This window comes from Anopheles marshallii, chromosome 2 (genome assembly GCF_943734725.1).
Source record: "Anopheles marshallii chromosome 2, idAnoMarsDA_429_01, whole genome shotgun sequence".
NCBI classification, from domain to species: domain Eukaryota; kingdom Metazoa; phylum Arthropoda; class Insecta; order Diptera; family Culicidae; genus Anopheles; species Anopheles marshallii.
The window spans coordinates 69,687,294-69,714,271 of NC_071326.1; the positions used below are offsets into that span (position 1 = coordinate 69,687,294).

Genomic DNA, 26,978 nt, shown 5'->3' on the forward strand with positions numbered 1-26,978 from the left:
GATTTTTAAGCCGATTTTAATCGTCACGCACCAACGGTCGGACCATCATTTTGGTGCTCTGTAGGGAATAATCCAATCCTCGGAATGTATCCCAATTGATACCAGCTTCACGATTGCTTTCCCCGTTCAAATATCTCCCGTTTAAATGACTGCAGAATGAACGAAAAGAGCAAAACAAAAAAAAAAAACAACAAACGATTAGTAAATATTACACAAACTACAAAATCCCCACTCATTGGTAGTACCTTTTAAAACACATATAAAACCACCATGCGCCTCTCCATACCTCAGCACAGTTAGCAGAAAATTTATCATTATCCTGATCGTATGTGGAAAAAACTTCGCCCTTGTGATAGGTAAACGAATCACCCGCCGTACCGGTGTATTGCCCCACTGTTTTTATGACGTATTTCTCACTTTCATCTCCGATCTTGAAGTCATCGTAATGCGCGTACGCGATCACACCGTCGAAGTCTTCCAACACGATGAGCAGCTCGTGGCGCTGGGATTTCACAATCATGTGAAGCTTATCCAACCCCAACCAGTGCTCCCCGTGTATATCACCGAATCCCTGCTTATACTCGGTCCAGTTGCGATAGAAATCGACCGAACCGTTGAACCGTCTCTGGAAAATGATCCAATTGCTACCGAATCCGAAGTTATTCGTCCAGTCGCGAGCTACTTCAAACGAAATGTCCATGGATGGATCTGGTTTCATGAAATTCATTCCCGTGTCGTCTGGAAGTCGATCCAGCTTGTGCTCTAGGCTAACTGCCCGTTCTGTAGTTGACGTTGAAAAGCTGTACAATTGCTCCGACATTTTTTCCAAAGATTTGTTTGCGTATTTAAACATTTCGTTCGTTTCATTTTGCGCAAGCAATAAACTGTCAACCCGATCGTCCAACACTTTCACTTTTTCAACCAAAGTTTGTAGTAAAAATTCCACTCGTTCTAGGACCCGTGTTTCAGTTGAAGATTTGACGTCTCCCAAAGGGAGAGATGGATTGTTAAGAGAAGGTTCGTTCGCCACTACACCAACAATCACGGCAAGGAACAAAATGTACCAGATCCCCATTTTAAGCACACGACAGAACCTATGAAGGCACTTTTTCAACGCACAGTAACACACTAACCTGTTGTTCGAAATTGATGAAACTAATATGTTTTTTCGTTATCACGGTGAACACTTCTTCGCTCACATTAAAGTCTTTTCAGGGTCACCCCTAAGCATGATAATGAATCCATCTAAAATGTAGCACTCTCTATTCTACCCTGGCAAAATAAATCAGGGCTTGAATCAGCAATTTGATTTTTCCTCATAGTAAAATTCGGAAGTCCACCCAAACAAAGGAATATTGGAATAATTTGTTACATAGCATCTCTTGAAGTTAAACACTTAAGAAATTATTACACTTATAGGCATTCTACGATATGGCAAATAGCAGTAACGTAATCGAGAAATACCAAAAGATGGTTTATTTACTAAATGATCTGATCTACCTAATTTAACAGAAAGTATTATTTAATTATTTATTTAAGCATATTAAATAAATCTGCAGAAGGTAATTCCAGTGACAGCAATGTATTCGAAAGTTTGTTTGGTGGGACTAACTAAAAGCTAACAACACTTTACTTATGGCAATACCCCATAATCGGTACAACCGTAGTCGGTGAGCCGGCCAGACAGCCGTGCGGCACATAGAAAAAACACAGCCCAAACAAATTTGTAGCCGAAAGCGGAAGAGGTGTTAGGTCGTGCCCTGTGAACTGTGCGATTTGTTCTACCACCTCCTTATCAGGCGCTACAAGTGCGTCGCTTAAACCGTTCACTGTCCAACACCATTTGTTTTCCAATTCATTATCGCAGGATTTATGTTCGTTTTAACGGTGTTTAGCTGTTCATTTTCAAAAGGCATCTACGTAATAGTGGACTGTTTAGGAAGATTTATGATTGAAAACAAACTTAGTTTACCATTGATTGTCGAGCATGTGACCGAACCTGACCGATGTTTATTAGCAAACGCTGACGTTGTTTCGTCATCATCGTCGAATTTGCTGACAGCATACATACTAAGCGAAGGACCCTATTGTGAGGTAAAAGGATTCAATGCGATAACGAAAGTACATATTAGTTTCATCAATTCCGAACAACTCATTAGTGTGTTAATGAGCGTTGTACGATTGCGAATGTCAGCTTAAAATGGGGATCTGGTACATTTTGTTACTTTCCGTGATGATGGTAGCGGCAGATCCAGAACATACTACAGACAATCAAGATTACCTTTCGGAAGGGGTCAAGGATAGAGCTGAATCATGAATAATAGAGCGAATTGAGAATTTATCACAAACCTTTAGTGATAAGCTGAAAGTGTTGGAAGATCGGGTCGATGAAATGTTTAAAACCACAAACAAATCTTTGGAAAAAATATGTCCGAACAATTGCGTAACTTTGCATAACGCCAGCTGCACAACGGTTGGTCAGAACAATGATAAATATTCTGGTAACTGTTCCACACATTACGGAGCGTGGTGGTTTGACAAATGCCGCCAGAGGTACTAGTGAGTTGTGAATTTGAGTTTAGTAAGTGGAATAATATTTACTAATCGATTGTTTTTGCTTCCCATTCTTTCTGCAGCCATTTGAACGGACTATACATCAATCGGGAAAGCGATCCAGATCTTTTCTTTTTAGGTATAGGTTGGGATACATTTCGAGGATTGCATTAGTCAATGAAGAGCTCCAAAATTATGGTTCGACCAGTTCGACAATTAAATACTCGACCATGAATAAACAATAGTAAAACGGAATACCATGAAATTTGGGCAAATATATTTTAAAATGACCATTTATGTGAAGCATTAATCTCTTGAAAAATCAATATTGTAAATGTCCGATAATACAATGTTTAATTAAAATACAGGTGTTCAACGAAACCATCGCCATAAATCGGATTAGTACAAACTTAATCATCGCATTTTGGATCGCTAAAAGGCCCAAAACGCAACAAAAAAACAACGCATTTCAAGGCAACATAATCAATAAAACCGAAATGTAGTAAACCAACATCGAAGTAAGCACAAAACAAAAAACGATTACGTGACGCACCTGGTCTAATCCAAATGCATTGATACAGCGAAGAGTAATACGGTTTTACGTGATGTAGCTTTGAGAACCAATGTTCAAGAGGGTGTGAGTTTTCACTGCATTTCAGCTGGTAATATCTCCGCAATGAAGTCCTCGATGCAGAGGGCATAATAAAGCACCCATCGTCACCAGCACTTTAATTATACGCACGCGTCTGCTTTTTTGCCTTAATTTTACCTTTTCTGCTTGATAAAAAGTCAATTCATGGATCGTTGAATCATCGTTCCTTGACTTCCCGGAAGTCCAGTGCCGGTGGGTGCAGCGTACGCTAATTGACATCGCCAAACTACCCATCCCTTATTTTTCACCATCTCGCCCAAAATAAAAGATAACATTGGACAGAAAAAAAACACGGTCAGCCGCGTGATGTTTCCCTCACGAACATAATGTTTGATGTGTCTTCACGTGGTTTCAGGATGTATCATCCAGACAGACGATGCCACCCGCTAAGTGGACCAAGGGGAGCGAGGGAAATAATTTCAACGTCATCATTACGAGCTGATGTCGATCAAGGTTCGCCATTCGCTCCACAGTCCGGACACAGGATGTGCTTCAACACCCGGGTTCGCGTGGCACGTGGCGGACGGCTGTCCGGTAGGGTGGTGCAAGTGGTTTTAGAGCACACACGAGCGAGCTAAGCGTGCGGGGATAGTGGGTGACGATGAATTTCCAGCCAGAAAGATCATTTCCATGTGCATTTGCATGTTTCGTAGCTATTTTATTTGCCATTAGACGTGTTATGGGTGGGGATAATGATGTACACAATAAGTGCTGTGCGAGTTTGAGTTGAGGTAATCGAGAAATCTCAGTTCAATAGGTCAGTTTTGTTCGATAGCCTTATTGTTCCCACGATAAAATGAGTAATTGTTTGTACTGTTTGATGTTTTTACCAGAATTAGTCTTGCAACTGAAAATGGGGTTTTATAAAATTTCATCGTTTTCTTCAAAAATATAATAAAAAAAATATGTTTTAAAATACACCCGGAAACAATTATAGTTTCTGCAGAAACTATACAACTAGCCGTAGCATTATGATAGAGTCTAACAATAATGAACGCAGCTAGTCAAAAGCAATGTATTACAAGTGTTTCAATTTTTTTGTGTTTACACATTTCTTTTACATTTACAATAACATTGTTTCTACATTTACAATAACTACAGTGCGTAAAATAACTTTAAGGCGCCTATTTTTTATAAGTTATTCTCCATACTCCATTTTTCATTACTTACACAGTGAAATAATCATCATAAACTTGTTAAGGTTCGAAAAACTTTATGCTTCTACAATTTAGAAACGGGCTGTTTATTTCAATTAAATAATGGATACATAAATTGAAAAATAAATTCGCCAAATCAAGAGATTGACCCTTAACCAAAAATCTAAATGATCGTAGGAGGTCTTTAAAAGCTACTTCAATTCTTTCAAATTGCTGCATAGCCACTCGATCACGTTCACCCGGTCTGCTTAACCTCAACATTCCACATTCGATACGAATGCAGGATAAAATTCGTACCATTCGCCTTGTTGTAAGCTACCCGTTTTCTTCCAGTGTGGCGCATTGCCTTCAGCGATCGTTCGCCACCACCTGCAAATACTTCGCCACAAAGAAAATCAAATTATGCTAATCCGGCTAGCTTCTGGAATTTAAGTTTCGGCTAGCAGCTCTAACGAATGGACATACAATTTCGTTCCCGGACGTCCGGACACAAGCCGTGTCGCCCATCGAACCGACAAATCGCATCAGAATAAAGGAGCAAAATTTGCATAGCTTTCGCATTGAAGGTACAGGCAAAGCAATTACGCCCGAATGAGCTGCGACAATGGTGGCTTAAGGCCGATATCAATTTGGGTCGTTGAAAGGGCGCGGATTGGTAGCCATTGTTTGTATTGGGTTTTGTTTGCATCGTTCTTTTGCGGGCTACCACACACAAAGCGCTCTCCGATCGGAAGTAGCACTTTTTTTTTGGTAATGAGATTTTTGTTTACTTTGTGCGGCAGAGAAGGTAATTAAAGCGTAAATTATTGGGTATTTAAAGAACCGGCAATGTGATGAAGTTATTAAAACGACATGGAAAATGGATCGTAATGATCACTTATCTTTTATTGCGTACTCTACGTAACATAAATCAAACGGTCCGATAGTTTAGTGATAGCAGCACCAGTTATCGCACGACAGGACCGGTACTAAATCCCATCCAGCTAGTTCATCCCTAACAAGGAATAATATAAAATACACTAGAAGGTAACTTATAAGATATGTCATTTTAAAATGAAACGAGTACGAGAGTTTAATAATATTAATGATGAACATAATTCACATATTAATCTATTTTTATTTATCTATAAAATATACGGTCGAACCTCACCGGAAAGCGTGCCAACTAGAGAGATAGCACTCGATCGTTGAGTAGTTTGACATCTAACAAAATCGAAAAATTAATCGAATAAGCACACGAAGTTCACACGAATCGGACACGAAGCATTTACGTAGAAAAAAGTTCACGTTTAGTAGGCCAGATTTAGTGAAAATGACACACATAGAGTAATCCAACCAGTGAGGTTGGTTGGACCGACTGTATCTATATTTTTATTGGTCTTGTTGTAACAAAAACAGCTTATGTAATTTTAACTCCTAATTATTTTTGCAAATCATTTAATATTTTTAGCAATTTAAATTGTGTTGCAAAAATCGTTGAAATAATATTTAAAAAATATATGATTTTTTTTCATTAAAAAATTTTGGAATATATTACATAAACAAAATCAAAAATTAAATAATAATTATTTAATTTTTTTTCAGATTATTGGAAATTGGACCCAAAATTGGAGTAAAACGACATCAAACATAGAGCTAAATGTAGTATCTTTTTTATGTATGACTCTTTTTGATAACTAATAAAATATCAAGAACGTGTCAATGATGCTTCAGCACTCGACAGCGATACCAGCGCGTATACTTTCTACCCAATGTAAACCTTAGCCAAGGGATTGCTTAAAAAACCATCGAAACAGTTTGAGAGCCGTAATAGTCATCAACGCTCCGTCATCTATACATCCTTTGTGCTATTGATATCTATTGTTCATCATTAGTCATTTCACTAATCACGTTCGTTAACACGCTACGTTCCATCACTTCCCTTTTGTCCCGCGCGTAGGGCAAAGGGATGAGTAAAAAGGGACTCGAAACCAAAAAAGAAAACACCATCTGCCCGCGTCCGATCGAGTTGGTGGTACGACGTACGTGGGTGAACCAGATCCTTAATGCGTCTCCCTCACCGAACGCGGCCTCCGGCACGTTCGAAATACGCAGGGACGACGATAACAGGGTGGGGGGGAGGTTGCATGAAACGTGCGTCGAACGGCAACCCCGCGGGGATAATGATGATGATAACTTTATTTTCGCTCCCGGTCTAGGATTGGCTCATATCCGGTTCCGGGTTTCGGTTCGGCTCCATTCATGCTGTCATATTCGAAATGTATCAAAAACCATTCAACAGCGCACTCGCACCATGGTGGACTTTCGCCTTCGGTTGGTTCGGTGTTCTGGTTATGCTGTCGTCCTTCCCATAAGGACCGTTTTTTTTCCCTTTCGCTCACTCACACTGGTAATCCTCGGTGTTTTTTTTTTCATTGTGTGTGTCGGTCCATTTGATTGCTTTATGTAACGTTTCTTCTTTCCCGGCCAAAAATTCAATCACCAAAAATCCCTGTCTACGACCAATCACGACACAGCAATTGGAAGATTTCGGGAATGGTTTGCGACACACGCACATTTTTATACAACTTTAGACTGTGCAAAGGAAAGTCGCTTCGGGAAACGGGGAATTCGTCCGATAAATGCACACTATCGGAGGACAGAAGTTGTTTTTCTTTTCGCCAAATATTCAAATCGAACGCACGTCACGGTTCGATTTGCACCGGCGCTGTCCCTTAAAAAGGGTCTTCTTGATTGGACTTGAAGCAGATCGAACTCACTCTCCAAGAAGAGCCGCTTCTTTGCGTCAATATATTTAAATTAAGTGTCCCTGTGAGGAAGGAAGAACCGGCCATTTGACCGATTGACACAAGGACAGGAAGGCCGGAAACCGGAATGGCTAGAGATTGTAAAAGGGATACAGGGAAGCTGTCGTATCAATCGAAACGCTGGAATGATTACGCTGACACAGCTTTGTAAGTGTGGGTACAGCAACCTCACTGGGAGCAACTTGATTTGAATACATTACTACGATTCCTCATCGCTTCTTACAGTTGGAAGGGCTTTACTTTCTGCCTTCCATCCCTGTTAAGACGACAGCTAGGATTACTTTCGTAACGGCGACATGACTTACAAACTTGCTTATTACAAGCATCGTTTTACGCTGTGTTTTCACCCTTGTCAATCGTTGAAGAAGCACAGCCAGGGATAACATTTAGACCAAGTAGGAGGTGGATAGGTTATCGTGTCGATCTGTTGCTGTGTCGTTGTTGAGTTAATGGCTTTGTAATTGTGTGTTTATTGTCCGTGCGGCAGACAACAATTTCACCCCGCTTTTTGGAACCAAACAATAAATGGAGTTTTGAGTTGACATGAGGAAGGTATTGTTGGTGAGCAAATCGAATTAGATGAAGTTATGTTTGAACAAACATCTTCAGGGCTTTCTTTAGAATTTCCTAGATTGTCTAAAGATAATGTAAAGTTGCAAAGTACTTGAGCCCTTTTTTTCTTAGAAACCACGTATCTATGCTGACTTTCATTGCACACAGCTGATATACTTACCAAGTGTGACAGATTGTGGCATATTTAAGAATACGATGTAGTTCATTGTAAGATTATAGTAAGAGATACAGGCAGTCCCCGAGATACGCAATTATAGCGGACCGCTATAACACGGGAAAAATTCGCGCATCTCGAATTTCGACGTAAGTAGAATCCGGGAGTAAAATTTTTTATTCTTTAAGGTTCCATTGTTGACTTCTTTCTCGGCACTATATTTATTCAGCAATTTAGGCGACTTGTCGAACGGAAACAATCAATTTAATTAAAAACAAATGTTTTATATGACAAAGAAAAGTATTTTTGACCAATTTTTCACCTTTTTGCTTGGACTTTGTGCTATAAACTATAGCTGATATCTTCGAAACCGCGTATAAGAGGAACCGCGTATCTCGAGGACTGTCTGAACAGTAGAACGTCGATTATCCGGGAAGTGAATAACCGGCGAGCGGATTATCCGTGTGTTAAAAAATGACAGCTAGTATAATTTTTAACTTCTATAGTACACACTATAGAACACACTAGTATAATTATGGCAAGGTTATTATAGGAAATCGAAATTCTTCAATTTAATTTTCAAGACTACATATACCTAATATGGGGCGGCACGGTGGCATAGTCTAATATGGGGCGACACCGATTTTAACACGAACGGACCGTACCAAAATCCTATCCGTATCAATCCCCCTACAGGACTGACTGTCCGACTACGTGGTAAAATAAGTTTCTAATGATCTGATAAAACACACCAATACCAAATATTTGATTTGTTTTGAGGACACAATGGTTAAATAATATTTAGTTTGGATTCAAGCATTACACCATGTTAAAAATTTTACAGGTATGAAATATCGACCATTAAATCGGATTTGACAATGTACCTATTAGTTCATTAAATCTACAACAAAATAATCGGTAGGTGTCTGGAAACGAAAAAGAATGAAAAAAAAACGAATCCCTCCTGCAAAACAATCCCCAAGGTATGTCACTAAGAAAGCAAAACTAAACAACAAATAATAATACCATCCACCCTCGTAACATTTCACAACCCCCATCCATTGCTCGTCGGATTGCTTGTAACGGCTTCGTACGGATTGTTTTTCGATTAACGTGCCGGGAAGGAATATTGTTGTGTCACTTTGTCCCTTATTGTGCCCTTGTCCATCCCGCCCGAAGCAAATAATAAACTTTCTACCGGTACGAAAACTTTCCCACCTTCTTTCTGCTTCGCCAGTGAAGATATGTGGTAGCGATGTGTATGTCAATTGAACGGTTTTCGGTTTTACGGCGACAAAGAAAACAAAAAAATGCATATCCTAAACCTCCGACTCGACCACATCCTTCCGATGGTATTGTGCGGTGTTAATTGAATCCTGGTTTGTTTGGTGCGGTGTGCGAAACATGTGTGCCCTGAAGGTGGTTTTTTTTCTCGATTGCAGGACGAGTTTTGTGATGGGATTAGTTATCTTGTTCGTGATCTTTTGTTTGTTTACTTTGCTACATTTGCTAGACGAAAATTGTGAAAACTTTCTTTCGCGTTTGCCGAAAGTATTCAAGAAACTAAAAAGACTGTAGTGAGAATGAGAAGGAATTAGATAGTTTAGATTTGCTTTCTGCGAAGCGACCAACTCATGTGAAAATTTCCTGTTGAACGTTTTTAAACAGAAGAGTCCGTTCTCGGGATGTCCGTTTAACATTCATTAGAAGGTATGGGAAAAGTTTTAGGAAATTCTGCTAAAAATTAAAATTATTTAACCTACATTCTTCGGTTAACGCAACGGAACGGGTAACGCCCCGGTTTATTATTGCTATTTCGAACCCAATAAAGGATAAATCATAGCATATTAATTAGATCGACCGACATGTACAGCGCTCCTTTCCGAGAATGTTCGATTGCACCAATCTAGTTTTCAATCTTCATTTCCCAGCCGGTCCAAAAAGGGGGCAGTCGATCAAACATTCATAACACCTTTAATGATGCTATTAAACGGTTTGTTCCAGCAAACACACATTACACTTCCCACTCCCACTGTCAAGGCCGGTGTGCGACAAGCGTATTTGTTTGCTGTATTGTTCTTTCGGGACATTTTTCCACAAACAGCAATCGCGCCTTAACAGGCCGTGAAAAGTGACGCACTGGGTGCGTCATAAAATCCTACAGACGCGAGTGTGCTGTGTGCGAACACAACTTTCCCCCTTTAGCAGACAGACCTGGTGGTGATAAAACGGTTGTATTTACACATGGGCTGCATGAAAACGTGGAAAATGGCATACGGAGTAGGGGGTGGGTGAAATGTAAGGAGGAAAAGCAAGCAAACAATATGTTTCCCATCGCAGTACCAGTGGGGTTACCCGTTGGTGTGTGGAAATGTGCTGCAAACGAACGAAGGATAAAGTTTTCACAGGCAGCCCCCTTCGCAGCATCGGATGAGCAACGATCAAACACGGGAACGGTGATTGCGGTTGCAAACGGTTGCCACCAGCAACCGTCAACGCCCACTAGAAGTGATACTGGCGTAAAATGCCCGATTACAACGATACCGACGGAGGTTTTGGCAGTAATGAAATTGATTTTAATTTCGAAACAATTTTTCACCACCATAACCGCGAAAACAAGGGGAAAATCAATTGTACGACAGGAGAGTGTCCTTGAGGAAAAAAAACAGGGGAGATCAGAATCATGTGTAGGGTGAAGACATTGGTTTAATAGACTTCAAAATACATTACTTACATTCGGAAGGATGTGATTGATGAACACCTCTTTATTAAAAATTATAGAAAATTAAAAATGTAACACAGAACTTTTTAAACCCCCATGACGTACAATAAAAGAAAAGTTTTAAATTTACTTTTACAACAAAAAAGGCTTCCAAAGATTGGCAAAGTTTCATCACTCGTGATGCAAAGAAGCAAAACATTATCACAAGCCCAACTGTGAACGAACAAATTGATGAAGAAAATTGTATGGAAAAGTTGGGCTGACGGATCTCGGAAAATGTTGCTCATCTGCCGCTTTCTGGCTGTTCGTTTTTAGTGAAACGGTAAGCGTTCAGTGTTGAAGGGAATAGTGGCTTTAAGAAGCTTTGTTTTTTTTTTATTAGATTTGTTTTCTAAGCGAAGAGATGTGGTAGACACGGGATGACAAGGAAAGTTGTGAAGAAAAGTTGACTGCATGGTAGGAAAGCGGATAAGGAACTTTTTCCCTACTGATCTGTAGTGATGGGTTTATTTAACCGGAGTTGGACCGAAACATTGGGAGTCTTGAAAAGTGTTTTATCCAAAGTCCAGAAGTTCAGTGTCCAGAGTGCTGAAAACCCCAATGAAAACATCGGAAACCCTATGAAGGTTCGTCGAAAATACGTATAAGATTATGAAAATTCTCTAATGAAAATTAAGAAACAACATAATGCTAAAAACTCAAGAAAAATGTTGATAACTATGAAAAAGTGCTAGACAACTCGTGAAAATTTGCAATCAAATCGAAATCCAGTCCAATAATAGAGATTATGAAATGCTAGTTCTTGTAGATGTTGGCTGCCAGGACATACATACTGAAGTTTTTATACCAAACAAATGATCCTTTTATAGATGGCTAAATATGGAGCAATAAGGATGTTGGTTTCAGGCACTCCACTCATGTTTTATACAATTCAGATCAGAGTATACCATAATATAATAAAATAACCTGGAGCAGAAGTTCTGACTGGTCGGAGTAGTCCGAACTAGTCCAAAATATTCCGGAGTTCTTCCGAAACAATCCGGAGTAAATCATTAATTTTGAAGCAATCCGAAGAACTGAAATTGATTTAAGAAATTTCCTCGAAGTCGAATTTGCATTCACATTGGCCGATTCGGAATAGATTCTTGAATTAGTTTTAAGTTTCCCATCACTCCTTCCAGGGTTTTGTAGTGAGCACTACTCTTCATGTTGACGGACGGAAGCATTAAGATGAGAAGATTTTCTTGTGAGTCGTAACGGAAATATCGGTGATAAAGAATAGATGATTAAGGAAATTGACGAAATCCGATGGCAATATTGTCTTTAAATTGATATGTGGATGTGGAGATGTGTTCCCTAACTATTGCCTCACAAGTCTTCTTGTGTATGGCAAGAAATCTTTGCCCAATGTCATTAGACAATCCGATCCGATTCACGCTCACTGATGGCTATCTAATACCGAAGCTCTGAGCAGGACTTTTTGACTAACGGCTCCTTCAGCCCACGTAAGGATAAGCAAATTATCTGCTTTGCTCCGAGGTAGAACGGAAACCGCAAAATAATTATCCGCGAGCAGAGAAGCAAAACCTCCCAAACGCATTAACACCGATTATGGCAGCTTACGGTAATAGATTTGCTTACTTACACAAGAAACACAACAAAACAAAAACCGATTTACTTGCTTCCGTGTTTCACCGACCACGGGTGCCAATATTCTCACGACCAAACAAGCGACAATAAAACAATGACGCTTTGCTACCAGCAAATGCCACCACCGGGGCATGGGTCGATCGCTTTTAAGCTGCGATATGCCCGATGCCCGTCGGGCATCGTCGGAAAATCCGCTGTTAAGAAGCCACTGATCCTTTATTACATGACCTGCGTGGACTGCTCGTCTCGCAACGATTAACCTGAATGTGGTGCGGTTATTGCCAAAGAAGGCTGACGGATAGCCGGACGGAAACAAACAGTGCAATTATCGGATTGAATTTCCACAAACGCAAACACCAGCCAACAATGGCCGCACGATCGTTCTAGCGAAAGCGAGCGGGAATGTGTAGGAAAAGTAGGAAAACTGCAGAAAAATAATTCCAAGTGACAAAACCAGAAGAATCCGACCGACGACAACGATGGTGGCGGTCCGTTTCGTTTTTGGTGTTGCCTACGGAAACTTTATTTTTTTGCCAACGAAAAAAAAAGGTTAACACTGTTGATTGGTTTTCTATCACCGTTCCTTTCTTCTGTTCTTTATTGTCTGCTCTAAATGCGCCTGTTGTTGATTCAATTGAAACCGAGAGAAAAACTACATGACCATCACTGGAAACACAAACAAATGGGATGATAAGCCGCAAATTGATCCTATTAAAAGTTTTGGTTATCCAATTCGATTGTTGCGGACATTTCAAACTCCTTTGGCTAGATTTTTTCCTTACGCGGTACGAAATTTATACCTATAAGTAGGTGCAGAAGGTGAATAAAAACACAAAAACAAAATGAAACATAGGTGAACAAAAACGTAAAAAGTAGCAAATGAAACTGAGAAACAGCTCATTGTTTGAGAAATTAAGATGATGTAATAAAAAAAGTAAGACGAGTATTGAACTATTTACGGATATGAAATTAAAGCGAAATGCGTCATTCGTCAAATTTTAAGTCTTTTTTAACACCGAACATGACGAACCTTCGATAGCTCAGTTGGTAGAGCGGTGGACTGTAGAGTATAAGGCACGAAAGAGAAATCCATAGGTCACTGGTTCAAATCCGGTTCGAAGGAAACTCGTGATATACTTTTTACTGTTACTTTGCCTTGTTCTTTAAGCAATAATATTCTTTTAATTGATATTTATGTTACTAAAAGCAATTATAGTTTAAAGAGTAAAATTAAAAACTAAGGTATTAATCGAAAGTAATGTCTTACAATGTAATGGAAATACAGCATAAAAACCAACACTTTACAAAGAGTTGTCGGAGAAAGGGATAATCATCTATGTTTGCGTTATAACAAAAAGAATAGGTATTATATAATCTTGTTCCTTTTTAGAACGGTGATCATGCGCAAGTAATGCAATTCGTCTATTCTTGAAAAAGTCTACTACCTTGGAACTCGCACTAAATCATTATGGTTACTGAAGCCTCTTCATTCACCGGGCGGGGCAACACATATGTTTTTCGGTTGCATAAATGACCTCATTTACACTTATTTCACATCGGTCATAGTAGAAAAAAAATACCCAATTAGTAATCATTCATACTGCAGCGTTTATTATTATTAAGATTCGTTTTATGCACAAACAGCCATGATGAAAGGAACAAGCTGCACCCAAACTCATTCCCTCCACGGGCGAAATTCTTCTGCAGATGAAAATGCTCAACCGGGTGGGCAAAGATTTATCTTGCTCCAGTTTATCACTTAATTAACACGCTAACACGTGTAAATGATCTGCTTGTTGATAATTAATTGACACCAACCACCGACCGAACGGTGGTTCGTCCGTCCCCCCGGGGGCAAGAAATCTGTTCTACCTTCGGCGGTGTTGGTTGGCCATGAAGGAAAACAAATGGCTGGTCCATTGGTTCCCACTAAAGCTGGAAGAATATTTTTACAGTGGTGGACCAAAAATATAGGGCTAGTTTTGGAGTGTAAGAATGAATAAAGCAATATTACAACAAGTACCATAATTTTTAATTTACAATTAAACATGCCGGAAAATGCTAGAAACAATGCAACCAACTTATACTAAATGTTTGAAAGATGTATTAAAATATTGGCATTAATTATTTTGGACACCACTGTACTATCAATTCCATCCATTTCTAACCCTCCGTGTGCGTTCGTTGGCATTCTTTCTTCGCCACCAATCTCGGCTTAACAGCGTGTCTTTTCTAGCAGAACTCGTAACTCGTAAGGGTGTATCAAAATCACCCCGTGGCAAAGGGAACCCGCACTATTAGCCTTCTGACGTCCGCCTTCTACGCACCACCTCCCACTCCATGGCCGGCCGTTGTAACAACTTTATTAAATTTGTAGCAAATCCCTTCGCACCACAAGAGCCATCTGTACACGCCCGCCGTGAAGGAGAAAACGTAACAACAAGGGAACAGGGGAAGACAAAAACCCGGACGGAACGAGGTGTATTTTCATCAAACCGCAAAATGAATATATAAATAATCCCCGCACGAATGACGACCGTACGCGTACACACGCAACGTGCACGGGCACCAAATCCCTGTTGGGCGTTTGGATGGTGCGTTTTCGGTTGCTCTGTCCCACGAAGGGATGCTTCCAACGCGTAGGAGCACGGATGAAATCATGCTCTTCTGGAAAGCGGACACAGCCGCGCCACACAGCAAGGAAGGACAGACGAGAGCTGAACCCCGATAATAGAGTGAAAGGATGCTTGAACATTGAAAGGTACTCCACTCGGCTAGGCTGGGAAAGCAAGACGGCCGGCAGGTGCCACGTTGCCAACGTTGGTCGGTGAGCGATGATGGTGGAAAAGAAAATGGCGGCCTATGTATGGGTTCTTTTGGGGGTAGAAGAAGAAGAAGAAGAAGAAGAAGAAGAAGAAGAAGAAACGCCCAACACGTTGCAGACCATGCCAAAGCACTCGGCAAAACGCCGGTGGTCTGCCAGCGATGGAGCGGCTTCTTGGCGTCGCACCAAAAGCACCGGAAGGAAGTCAGCCATTTTGGCAGTTTCAGTTCCTTTCAGAAGACCAGGAGAGCTCCATCGAAAGTTTGTGCATGGGTAACCAAAAAAAACGCCAGGAACTGCCAGGATTGCTGTTATCAATGGTATGAAAGAGCGTAAAGTGTGTATGTAAACGCGGGGGAATTTCTTTCGGTTAGGCTGATGACTGAAGGTGATGTGAGTAAAAGGTCAAACCAAAAAATGCCGCTCACATTTTTTTATTTAAGTTTGATGAAATTATGTGTACTTTATTTTTAAATTTGTATGGATATTGAGCGTTACTTGACTTACGACCAATGCGAATTTTAGCATTTTGATGCTACATTAATTAACAAAATAATATAAAAATATTAATGGGGCATGTTATATGCAAAATAATGCCATCAAAAGATTAAGAAAAAATCAGATTGACTGAGAAAATGAATGTTTGATGTTTGAATAAATTTACACTGGAGACTTGAACGGGCAAGCGACGAACGTCGCGATTAACCGAACATGTATTGAGACCCTCTTGGACCAGAACCAATAAGAACCATACTGAAAATGACCTATAACTCAATTAAAAGCTATGGGGACACATTTAAAATCGCTCGAAATAGATGAGAATTACGGCAGAATATAGAATCCCGGATACTTCACTCGTTGAACCATAGAGATGTGGATTGATGCTTGACCTCGTGGTTGATTCTGTTCGAAAACTATCACATAAGCGTATTATTTAATGAATCTTCTATGTAACAAAAATATTACCGGGCTTATAATTGCTTACCTCAAAATTGGAAACTATGGGAAAAAAATAGTTGGTGGGACCAACTGGAATGTTTTATATTACGAGCAGGGGTTTATCTTGCAATACCGTAACTTAGGCGACATCGCAAGGACTTTTGACAGCTCGTGAACTTTTTGTTACAGCTCATGAAACTTACCGAAGACGGAAAGTTGCTACCATTTATTATCACCTTTAGAAATATAATGATCTTCACGAATAAGTACCTTTCGTGTTTCAAAAAACAATTTCAAAGAATTGTTAACCGTGTAATTGACATTACATACAATATCTTTGGAGCCAGCGAGCTAAGAACAGGATAATGTGTCAATCGATAAGGATTCATAACAATAATGTAAACTTATTGCAGAATCCTACCTAACCAAGAGATTTATGCAATGGAACAAGAGTGAACTCATCGTCATCTCAGAACAAAGAATATTCAAAGGAAATTCGGTACAAGAAAAAAAAAACAGCAAAGCGCACAATCTTTCGTGCCACTACCGACGGCACAATTTTATTATCATTCATGCGTGGTAAGGAACTAAATGTACCATAAATTATGCATTCATCCGTCGCAGAACTAACTGGAGCTCGGTGTCCTATGGCAGTCCAAGTTTTCTCCGTCCATACACAAAAAGTAACCACACGGGCTAATCCTCATCATCGTACCATTGGCTACGAAGGGCAAATACCAGTAAGGCAAATGAGAAAAACGAGATGTTTCTCCTCTCAATAAAAAAAGTAAAATAAAAGAAGAAGCTTGTAGGAGATCAAGCAGCAAATCAAGCAAATAGTAAAATATGCTCAACTGTCAACACGGAATGAAATAAATGGCTAATGAGCATTACGCAACCCCTTTCCACAAGGCATGGGAATGGGGGTAGTCGTCTTTCGACCAGCCAAAACTACGAGGGCGTGTAAAGAACTTACCAAAACCAATTCACTCAATTGAATTGAACGAGTTTGTTTCTTTTTTTTACCAATTGGTCTGCTGCGTATGGCTAACGCAGCACAAGTGGGGTGACCAGTAAGGGTCAAATAAATGGCAGGGGTTGCGCTAAGAGGAAAATTTATGGAACTGGGTCAAAATGTTTGCCGTTTTTTTTTTTTGACCCGGGGTGAACCTTTTTTATCAGAACGATTAGTTCATTTTGCCTTCAAAAGGAGTATTTTTGTGCTGTTTTCATCATCACCATCATCGGGACGATCGTTAACTGTACATTGTTCACGGTTGATGGTTAAGTGCTGCTCCGAACTCAGTGCAAACGTCCATAGAAACTTAGTACGTATTAGAATGTGTTGACCAAATAGACCGGAAAAGGTGATTTCTGCTCATCCGTTACTGTAGCCTCGAGTTGAGCTTGATCAGCGTCTCGTGTGTACGTATATTTTTTATGTCCTCTCTGTTTTTTTTGCCCCCTCCGATGGCCCCGGCTCTCATCACACGCACGCAGTGTGTCCCTCAATGTCTTCAGCACGGTCCGCACGTGAACGACGCAATCGAAGGCAACAATAAATTCCGGTCCAGCAGTACGACAACATTTGCCGGTCGCACAGGTCCGCTGCTGACAAAGGCACTTTAGACGATCATCGGGCATCGGCTCGCTTTACGGACGATACGGCGACTAGTACTGTTGCGATGGCCCATAAATTACGATCCCTTCCATTGACGGTCTAATCATGTGAGCGATACCATCCTGATGCCATCGACGGCGGGTCGCATCGTTTTGCGTGGGTATCTGCTCGGCCAGCGGTTATGGCCGAACGGTCGTTTGATTGTCGTTTTGGGTGCAGATTTTTTTTTTTGCGTACAGTTAGTTTGGAGATTATTTTTTTTGTGCTACATGGCAACCATTGTTATAGCGTATTTTCGGCCAAGCAAATGATTATTGCCAATGTTTCGGTGTATCGTTGTTATCCTTTCTTTTTTCTTGTTAAGTATGTTGTTAGGCAGATAAGAGATGATGAGATGAGAGCAAAGGGAAGGTATAAGACAAGTTGAATAAACTAACAGATGATGTCAAAAAAAAAGCTAAAAGCACTAAAAACTATTGTATATTGCATGAAACATAAGGATAGATTTAACTTTAATTGAAAGACATTTGACAAAGCAGAAGATATTTAATAATTCATTAGGAAGAGAAGTAAAACAAATATGATACATAACAAATATAAAGTTAGTATAACATTGAATGTAAATAGAAAGAAGAATAAAGAGAAGAGAAGACGACGAAGAAGAAGAAGAAAAGGAAGAAGAAGACTGCAAAGAAGGATAAGGAGACAAAGATGAGGAAGAGAAAGTGGCATAAAAGAAAATGTAACGACGGAAGAATAAAATGATAAAAGACAGAAATTAAGTAAAAACAAAGCAATATACAAACGAAAATAAAGTTAAATGTAAGACTTCACTACTTATTTCAAATTTATTTTAAAAAAATAATAACACATAAAAAATAATAACATAGAATTGAATAAAACTTCAAGTTGAAAACGAGATATCTCAAAACACAATCTAACAAGTTGTGACTCTTATCCCACAACGGAAGTACGTCACGCGTTGTTTTCTCCTTGTTTTCTATACCCATACCCCGATTCGACATGACGCTAAACAAATCTGCTTCAGAAGTGGACGGAAGGAGCATAAAGTCGGTGACGCGTGCCACCTATGACGCCTTGCGTTATGCTATGCAAACAGTTACACCCAGTGTTCCCTATTTCATCGCTGTTCCCGTTGTCATCGCACCATTACCTTGCCCTGTCGTTGTTTCGAATCTTTTTTTCCGGTGTCCGTCTATCGGATGGACAACAGCCTCTTGCCGCCTCGCCGCTCTCCCCTCCACATCATGAGAGTCCCTCTTAGGGTGAATGCGGTCATGCGAGCGTAACACGCCCGTGTAGCGTCATGCAGATTGCATACTCATGTTTTGTGAGTGTGTGTGTGCTCTTGTTATCCTATTTTATTGTTTTTTTTTCTATTTAGCGTTTACCGTGTTTCGGGGCAGTTAGTTCTGTAGTTTGTCTAGTGTCACAATCGACGTCCCACACTTGTTTGCCGTTTTTTGTTGTGGACATCTATTACAACTTCCCACAAGCCCCTTCCACGCTTGCAAAATGGTCCAACAATCATCCCTTTTGACCTCGTGTCGCATTGAACTCGTGGAAAAAATAAACAAACCCAAAGTATACATTTTTTATCCTCGGTATTTCTCGTCCTGGTCGGTGTGTTTGCTTACATTAGGAAAATTGGTTTGTTTTAACTCGCTTACATGCGGTCACAGAAGGTCCTGTGTTTGATCGCGATCAAATTGCGATAGTACACAAGCAATGCCATTGATGGCCAGTTTGAAGGATGGTTTTATGCTGTCTGGAACAAGGGAATAAAATTCGTGTGCCGTGTGACAGTAAATATTGACTAGTTTTACGAGCAACAAATTGATTTTTTTTTTCGCCTCATGAGAGGGTGTGTCTCTCACAGCCGTGTCGCGTGGCCGACCGTGAGGGGTAGTTTTAAGAGAACCGATAAAAAATATATATTATGGAAATTGATTTCGGTGATACTTTGTTTGCCAGTAAGGCGTGAGAAATTCTAGCCCAATGACACGTAGAAGTGAGCGATAATAATATAAACAGCACATAGTTTCATCCTGATAATACGGATTGCTGGACCACACGAACGATCCATGACTTGTCGTAAAATGGTAATATTCTCTGGCAAATGCACTCGTTTAGTTCGTAACGGAATGTTGTCAAAATCTCTACACATCACATTTTAGTACTTCCGTTCGTTAAATAGAGAACCCCACCGTATCTCTCGTACGCTATTCTTCGCTATCGGGACAATTAAAGTCTCCTGTAGTCCGAAGGCATGGCGAATCCCCAAGACCATGGGGTTTTCAATCTAAATAAAGGTTATTGCCGATCGAAAATGGTGTAAGCATGTTTATATCGAATTGGAGTTATAATTTTAACTAATATTTTATGTTGCTCTCGGATTCTCAATTACATTAAAATTCCTCCATTTGTCGAACAAACTTTTACCAATCTTCTACCGTTGAGCTTTCAGAACATGTTGAGCTTTAAGTCGAAAAAGACTATGCTTTGACATGCCTGCGTTTGACAGCTACCGTCAGCTGTTTGGGTTTCAGATTGTTTACAGCCCGTTCTGCCGTGTACCGTAAACAGGCACGCAATATCACGTATTTGGTGTTGTTTTTCTCCAATTTCTGTAGTTATTCCGTTATGAGTGTCTCCGAACCGACGGCCAATGTGCCCAGCGATGCTCCGGCCCATTGCCCCGGCACACAGAGTGAAGATGCGGGCAAAGCTTCCGCGTGTGCTGGATGCCCAAATCAGCAACTGTGTGCAACCGGTCCGAAAGGCCCTGATCCGGCTATAGCACTTGTGAAAGAGAAGCTGACCGATGTGCGGAACAAATTGTTGGTCCTGTCGGGGAAGGGTGGCGTTGGTAAGAGCACAGTAACGGCCCTTCTCTCCCGTGCCATGGCCCATCGTAGTCCGGATCAAAACTTTGGCGTTCTCGATATCGACATTTGTGGACCGTCGCAGCCGCGCGTGCTTGGTGTGTTGGGCGAACAGGTGCATCAGTCCGGGTCGGGCTGGTCACCGGTGTACATCGAGGACAATCTCAGCCTGATGTCGATCGGGTTCCTGCTAGGCAGTCCGGATGATGCAATCATATGGCGCGGACCGAAGAAGAACGGCATGATCCGACAGTTTCTCACCGAGGTGGATTGGGGGCAGTTGGACTATCTGCTGCTAGACACACCACCGGGTACGTCGGATGAACATTTATCCGCAACGACTTTCCTCAAGGGTACAGACGGCTCGTGGGGTGCGATTCTAGTTACAACACCACAGGAAGTGGCATTACTTGATGTGCGGAAGGAAATATCGTTCTGTAAGAAACTTGCCATACCAGTGGTGGGTGTAATCGAGAACATGACCGCCTTCGTATGTCCCAAATGCACTACGGAATCAAGAATTTTCCCAGCCCGAACCGGTGGCGCTGAACAGATGTGCACGGAAATGGAAGTGCCGTACCTTGGTCAGCTTCCGCTCGATCCCCGGCTGACCAAGTCTTGCGATGAGGGTAAAGATTTCGTCACCGAATTCCGCACCAGTCCCACTGTGAAGGCGCTCGACGAAATCGTAACGAAAGTGCGGCAGTTTTTTGGAGATGAAAACAGTGAACAATAAAACCCACCACCTAATGAGGTCTGTTATCAATTCCTTGCTAGATTAGTGGCAATTCCTGTATTCGATTGATTTGTTTTTTTTTTTTATTATTTTTTATTAGTTGCTTATAGGTGTTTGTTTGTTTTCTTTGCATGCACCCTAATCCACTCCGTTCCACAAGGACAACAAACATGAAGTCTGGGTTTCTTTGTTTCCCCCCAAGTCCTGGATTATGACGCACTACATTGCTTACAAAATTTGTCCACTTTGGATGAAGATGAATTGTAATGGTGATGGAAACGAGAGTAGAGCATTTTCCGATTCCTAACCGACAAGACACGTCCCACGTATCTCTCCTTATCGCGTGCGTGACCATGATGAGAATGTACAGCCCCAACCATACCCCCGTTAATCTTTAATTCGCTTTGAAAAAACAAAATGGAACGGAGAACAAAACTAAAATACTTCGATCTAAGAAGGAGTAAGGATACATTTAAATTTAAAATGGCATAAGTAAAAAAAAAACAACAAGCGCCCAACACATTAACGACACACTGTTTGCGGTTTGTTATCTTTCTAGCTGTGGCAATGTTTTATCAGACAAGACGAGTCAGTCCGCGTTCCACGATAAGAATGTCATTCTCATCTACATACATGTGTAGTTATCGTATCAAATGCAACTATCTCTTCCCAAGCAAACTAGTAACAATCATTGTAAAAGCTTCTCTAAAACAACTTCATTACATTGTTGAGATCAAACTAATTGCAAACGTGGTTGAGGAATAAATGTAGCGAAACGACGATGGTGGATTGATGCACTATATTATGTATCATATATTGCTGTTGTTTTTCGGTCGTGCTTACATTTATTCGAACTGGAAACTAAATCAGGATTAGATACAAACTTAAAATTATGGGAACGAATGGGTTACGAAAGTTATGCATTCATGTGTATATACTGGGCAAAAGGGGAACGAAATACCGTAGAAGACTGCGCGCAAAGAACGATCGCAAAGTGTAAATAAAACAAAAAAAACTATAGGTGGGGATAACGGAAGGGATAATGTAAAATAAACAAAAGGAAATCAAGCAAAAAACAAAATACTTCACTCCTACTTAACACGATATAATAAGAATAATGAACTTAGCATCATATTACACGCAATAATTACAGGCGACATAACTAACCCATTTGCTAATCAATTGAACTTTTCCCTAACTTACTAGCGCGTTCGTATTCGCGTATACGCTTTGCTTGCCATTTTTCAAATGTAGTTTCACTTTTTGGTTGTTGCTTTTCCTTTGCGACAAAGCTTATTTTCACTCCCTTAAAATAAACAACACTTCCCTGCCAGCTCGTACAGTCATATATAAACGAGATGCTTGGTGCCCCGCCACGGGGTAAACCGTGTGGATTTTTGTGTTGGTTAAAAATCATACAAGCGTTACTGGTTGTTACTGTCCGTACCTTCCCCAAAACGGGGAAAGTTGTATGAGTCGCAAACAAAACGGGAAAGCATTATCATTTTTTTCTATTTAAAAACAAAAACCAACAATACAATCGAAAGCAGTTAAACTCAACATTTTTGCTACGACGTAAGCACAAATCAATACCAGCGAGGTCGGTCTGTTCTAGCGATACCTTGTGACGTGTGGGAATGGTGAAAAGAAAACCGCACCGATGCACGCGACGCATCTTCACATGGAACGGAACGATATGCATGTTGCTGCACACGTACCCGTCAACGATCGGAGCACAATGAGATAAGGGAAAATCGATTAAAATTTGCAATTAAAAACACATCGAACGACGATGTAGTAAAATGAATAACAAAAAACGGAACTCTATGTTGCAGCAACGGGGTTGATGAGGATCATTCTGAATTGCCTGTGAAGTGGGTGTCCTTTCACGATCTACAGACGATCAGCACGTAGCGATATGGCAGACAGGAGAGATAATTTACTTGGTGGATGGTACGGGGGCTCTGTGACGACGGTCGGGCCGAAGTGCCTTTTCTTCATTTCAATCCCCTCAAACGGTTGTCACCGAGGCAGACGGGATTCCACCCACCGCGGATGGGTGAACGCCGGCTAGAACCGATGGTGGAGCAACAGACGAACCGGCAGCTGCCACCGGTACACCACCGGCTGGCAGCGACGCCAACGACGACGAGGACGAGGATGCTGGTAGAGTTTGTGCTTTTAATTGTCACTTTTCCGTCGCTACAGGCTGATAGCGAGGCTTACTATGGGTGAACGGCAGGTATCGATATTTGATCATATGCTGCAAAGGAATTGAATGATTGTAGTGCGAAGAACGTAAACTTTAAACAAGCCTCCCCATTACTTACCTTTATTTGTCGCTTCATCGTAATGCAGAAAAGTGTGATGAAGTAAAGCACCAATATTGGCCAAAAGACCGGCACGTTGAACATATCGAAAAAGGTACAGACGATACCAATCACTGTACTTTTGCTGATGGCGTACCAGAACTTAAATTCCGGTAACCGCCGTATAAATGGCCGGAACTCTTCGTTTGCCTTCGTCGGCAGCTCTGGACCTTGATCATCTGCGGTGGTAATGAAGAACGGATTGTTAGAAATTGCACAACAGGCCGCGTCGAGAAGATCGTCTTACCGTCCAAATCGAATGCCGGATCGATTTTCGGCGTCAGGAAAGCGATGAATAGGTTTAGATGATAAATGCCGAGCGCGTACGTTACAATGTACCAGCCTTGTTTGGTGAATACCCGCAGGAGAAATAGACCTATCAAACCGAGGGCGGCTGCCCACCGCACCTTCGTATGCGGTGTCCATTTATCCAGTTGAAGTTGATAAAGCTAAAAGTAGCGAAAATGCATCAATTAAGTTGAGATACCAAAGGGGAATATTCTTTCACTCCTTAAACGCTTCCTAATAGAGTGGGCTGGGAGACAATTAAAATGCCATTACGATCGTCGGGCTGGGTTCGCTTTTATCCGCTTACCTGTCCTAGTCTCTTAAAGAATTGTGCTACCACATTACTGCTAGCCGGTGACGAAGATTCTTCGTTCATCATCTTGAATGGTGATACACGGTGTAGCCGTCAGTGTGAAGGCACCGACCACGCCAATGCTGCTATCGTCGCGTTTGCTATCCAGAAATCAAATCCGCCTACGGTACAAAAGTACACACGGTGGCATAAATAAACGTGCTGTCGCCAACAGTCGGTGTAATGGGTGCTGGTTCAATTTGCCTTGCCTTCCCCACCCTACCCACGGCACGGTAATCCAATTATGTTGTGTGACGTTTCCGAGAAGGGTGTCCCTACCCAGATGCAATCTGTAAACGACACCAAGCGGGAATGAATGAATTTTTGTATCCGATTGATTAAAAAAACGCAACATACTTACCACACAGAAAGTACAGTTTTTTTTAAACAATGTTGACCCCGTCCGCGTTGGCAGTGCATAACCGAAAACCAGATAAACACGATCAATATCAGTCAGAAATGTAGAAACAAAAACAACAGGCCACCATGCATATAGCTTCCTAATGCTAATCTAGGCACGATTATGACTCGGCCACTTGTAATCGAAATAACGTAATCAAACAGTGGAACAAATAGTACACAGGAAGCTGATTACACGGGAACGAAAAAAAAATCCCATACCCAGGTGCCTTCGGTATTCACATCCACTTGCGATTCTGTGAGCTGTTACATAGCGCGTTGCTTTCAGTGCTGTTTTCCTGTACCCCTGGTGGTTAGGATATTCCTTCTGTAACAATTATTCCGTTTTCCGCCGTCAGATGATCGTAACAAGTGCGGGGACGAATTATTTTGGAAACAATTTTACGACAAAATTCGCGATATTCTTGGAATGACGAAAAAGTGATGACCGTCACAACCACGTCAATCTTGCCGGAGTGCTCTGGGTGGCTGTCACCGCAGTGTTTGTCGTAAGGGTATGTCTGCGCTGAGTTGATTATGCACGGACAAGGCGGTCGCTGCGTACGAGGTTTGCTAAGATCAGGTATGCAATATTAAAGTCTTGCAATAGCACCTCTTTCCCAGCTGTCTAGTTGATGGCACGACTGGAGCACGCTCGCATAGTACAGATATTGTTTTTTTATTTGCACAATTTACTCACTTTTCATCTCCGGTGGTATAGGTAGTTGTTGATGTTTACTAAATTTGCAGGTTTCACATTAGTTAGGTATATTTTTGTAAAACAAAAATGTGTAAAATAACGAATCATTCATTCCAGCTGGTAATGTGCGGCAGTAACGTGTAATCGTTGCTTTAGCTCTCGCATTTGCACAATGCTTTGCAGGCTGGTTGCCTGGAAGTCGCCCGTTGGTATTAAGAGAAATATTTAAAAAGAAAATAAGAAGTTGCATCGCATTGCTATAAGTATTTTGTGGCAGAAAAAGGAAATGGGTGGCAAAATTCATCCGACCTTGCACGACTGTGCGCGACACATTTTGCGTATTGTCAAATATGCGTTTTGACATTAGCACTGTCAAAAGGAAAATTGGTCAGAAAGAATGGAAGCTAGGAAAAAACACGCAGAAAAGTGAAGGTGTTCTGCAGCAAAGAGTGTTCATAGTTGGTAATAGCATTTGCTGACATAAAACTACTGTTTCCCCGAAATCCAATCGTTCTCTAGTGCTGAAGTGCGTGGGTTGGTGGAAAAGTTGTCGAATGTTTATCGTCCCGTAGGGATAAATTGCGCGTGCTTTCCGACCACTTGAATTGAATTGGTTTGTCAAGCTTGCGGGAAAGCGAGCGTCGGTAGCTAGCCACATTATGGTGGTTTTACGGACGAACCCAACGGGAATTGGTGCGTTTATGTTTAGCTAACTGGTTGATTAATAAGCAGTGAAAAAAAATAGTTTAACGGCTGTGTAAAGCAACGCTCCATCAAGAAAAAAGGGAAGAAAAAAAAGAAATAATTGATCCAAAAGAACAGGAAGAACAAGAAGAAGGATCCCAAAGGGAACGGTTGGAGCGCGAGCAGGGAACCGAATGTGGGGGAAAAAACGGTGCAAAACGGATCGATGCGCGTGCCAAAGGTAGAGATAGGGAGAAGCAGGAACGTACCCTGAAGCGGGAAGGGAACGAACCGAGTAAGGAATAGGGCGAGCTTGTTGCAAATAACCAGCAACACGCAAAAAACAATAAAATGTCATAAATCTTCCATATAAAGTACGGTCATATTGCTCTCAAAATCAATTCGCGCTTGCTAATGTTTTTCAGTAGCACAAAGTAATAATGCAAGAAAAGCGAGAGAGAGAGAGTCAGAAGGCAATTTTGTGTGAGCCCGTGAAAGAGATGTAAGGAGAGAGAAGTTGATGCGCTTTGAGTGTGTTGGTATGCGAACGGAGTAATGGAAAAAAAGGCAAATGTGGTGTAGTGTGTGTGTGTGTGTATTAAAAGCGGAAAATATGAAAGTTAAAGGAGAACATTCGTGGCTTGTGCTCTCTTTCTGTTCTGTGTTTTATTTTTTCGTTTGGTTAAGTTAGTGTGCGTTAATTCGAAACATAGTTTGGAACAATAGGTTTTCTTGCTCGCTCTCTTTCTACATTGTTGGCGTTTTTTTTCTTCTTTGGAATCGTTCAACCTTTTTGTATTCCATTCTTTTCGGTAGTATTGGGATACGTTTTGATTAGCGCGTGTCAGACGAAACCCAAATAGACGATTACGAGAGAATCGTGCGGCGAAAA

At 41.1% G+C, this 26,978-nt stretch overlaps 3 protein-coding genes and 1 non-coding gene across 4 annotated transcripts; 2 read left to right on the forward strand and 2 right to left on the reverse strand.

The window, feature by feature from the left end:
• Positions 1 to 16: 16 nt before the first annotated feature.
• LOC128718479 (microfibril-associated glycoprotein 4-like) lies at positions 17 to 1,075 on the reverse strand. The gene is made up of 2 exons (XM_053812101.1): positions 246 to 1,075; positions 17 to 149 (listed from the first exon to the last, which is right to left on the reverse strand). Exons 1-2 carry the CDS (start codon positions 1,073 to 1,075, stop codon positions 17 to 19), a joined length of 963 nt encoding a protein of 320 aa, XP_053668076.1.
• A 12,222-nt stretch (positions 1,076 to 13,297) lies between these two features.
• Trnay-gua (transfer RNA tyrosine (anticodon GUA)) lies at positions 13,298 to 13,391 on the forward strand. The gene is made up of 2 exons: positions 13,298 to 13,334; positions 13,356 to 13,391. It is a non-coding gene; the product is annotated as a tRNA-Tyr (tRNA).
• Positions 13,392 to 20,316: 6,925 nt separating this feature from the next.
• Positions 20,317 to 21,294, forward strand: LOC128707702 (cytosolic Fe-S cluster assembly factor NUBP1 homolog). Its single transcript, XM_053802661.1, has one exon. It carries the CDS (start codon positions 20,317 to 20,319, stop codon positions 21,292 to 21,294), a length of 978 nt encoding a protein of 325 aa, XP_053658636.1.
• A 2,188-nt stretch (positions 21,295 to 23,482) lies between these two features.
• LOC128719394 (protein RER1) lies at positions 23,483 to 24,330 on the reverse strand. Its single transcript, XM_053813019.1, has 4 exons — positions 24,259 to 24,330; positions 23,911 to 24,112; positions 23,625 to 23,842; positions 23,483 to 23,557 (listed from the first exon to the last, which is right to left on the reverse strand). Exons 1-4 carry the CDS (start codon positions 24,328 to 24,330, stop codon positions 23,483 to 23,485), a joined length of 567 nt encoding a protein of 188 aa, XP_053668994.1.
• Positions 24,331 to 26,978: the final 2,648 nt, after the last annotated feature.

Coding starts and splice junctions, on each gene's coding strand:
- LOC128707702 (XM_053802661.1), top strand. CDS start 20,317: ATGAGTGTCTCCGAACCGACGGCCAATGTGCCCAGCGATGCTCCGGCC.
- LOC128718479 (XM_053812101.1), bottom strand. CDS start 1,075: ATGGGGATCTGGTACATTTTGTTCCTTGCCGTGATTGTTGGTGTAGTG. Junction 150..245: donor TTTTATATGTGTTTTAAAAG/GTACTACCAATG, acceptor TTCATTCTGCAG/TCATTTAAACGGGAGATATT.
- LOC128719394 (XM_053813019.1), bottom strand. CDS start 24,330: ATGATGAACGAAGAATCTTCGTCACCGGCTAGCAGTAATGTGGTAGCA. Junction 24,113..24,258: donor TCTTTAAGAGACTAGGACAG/GTAAGCGGATAA, acceptor CGCTACTTTTAG/CTTTATCAACTTCAACTGGA. Junction 23,558..23,624: donor CGATGAAGCGACAAATAAAG/GTAAGTAATGGG, acceptor ATTCCTTTGCAG/CATATGATCAAATATCGATA.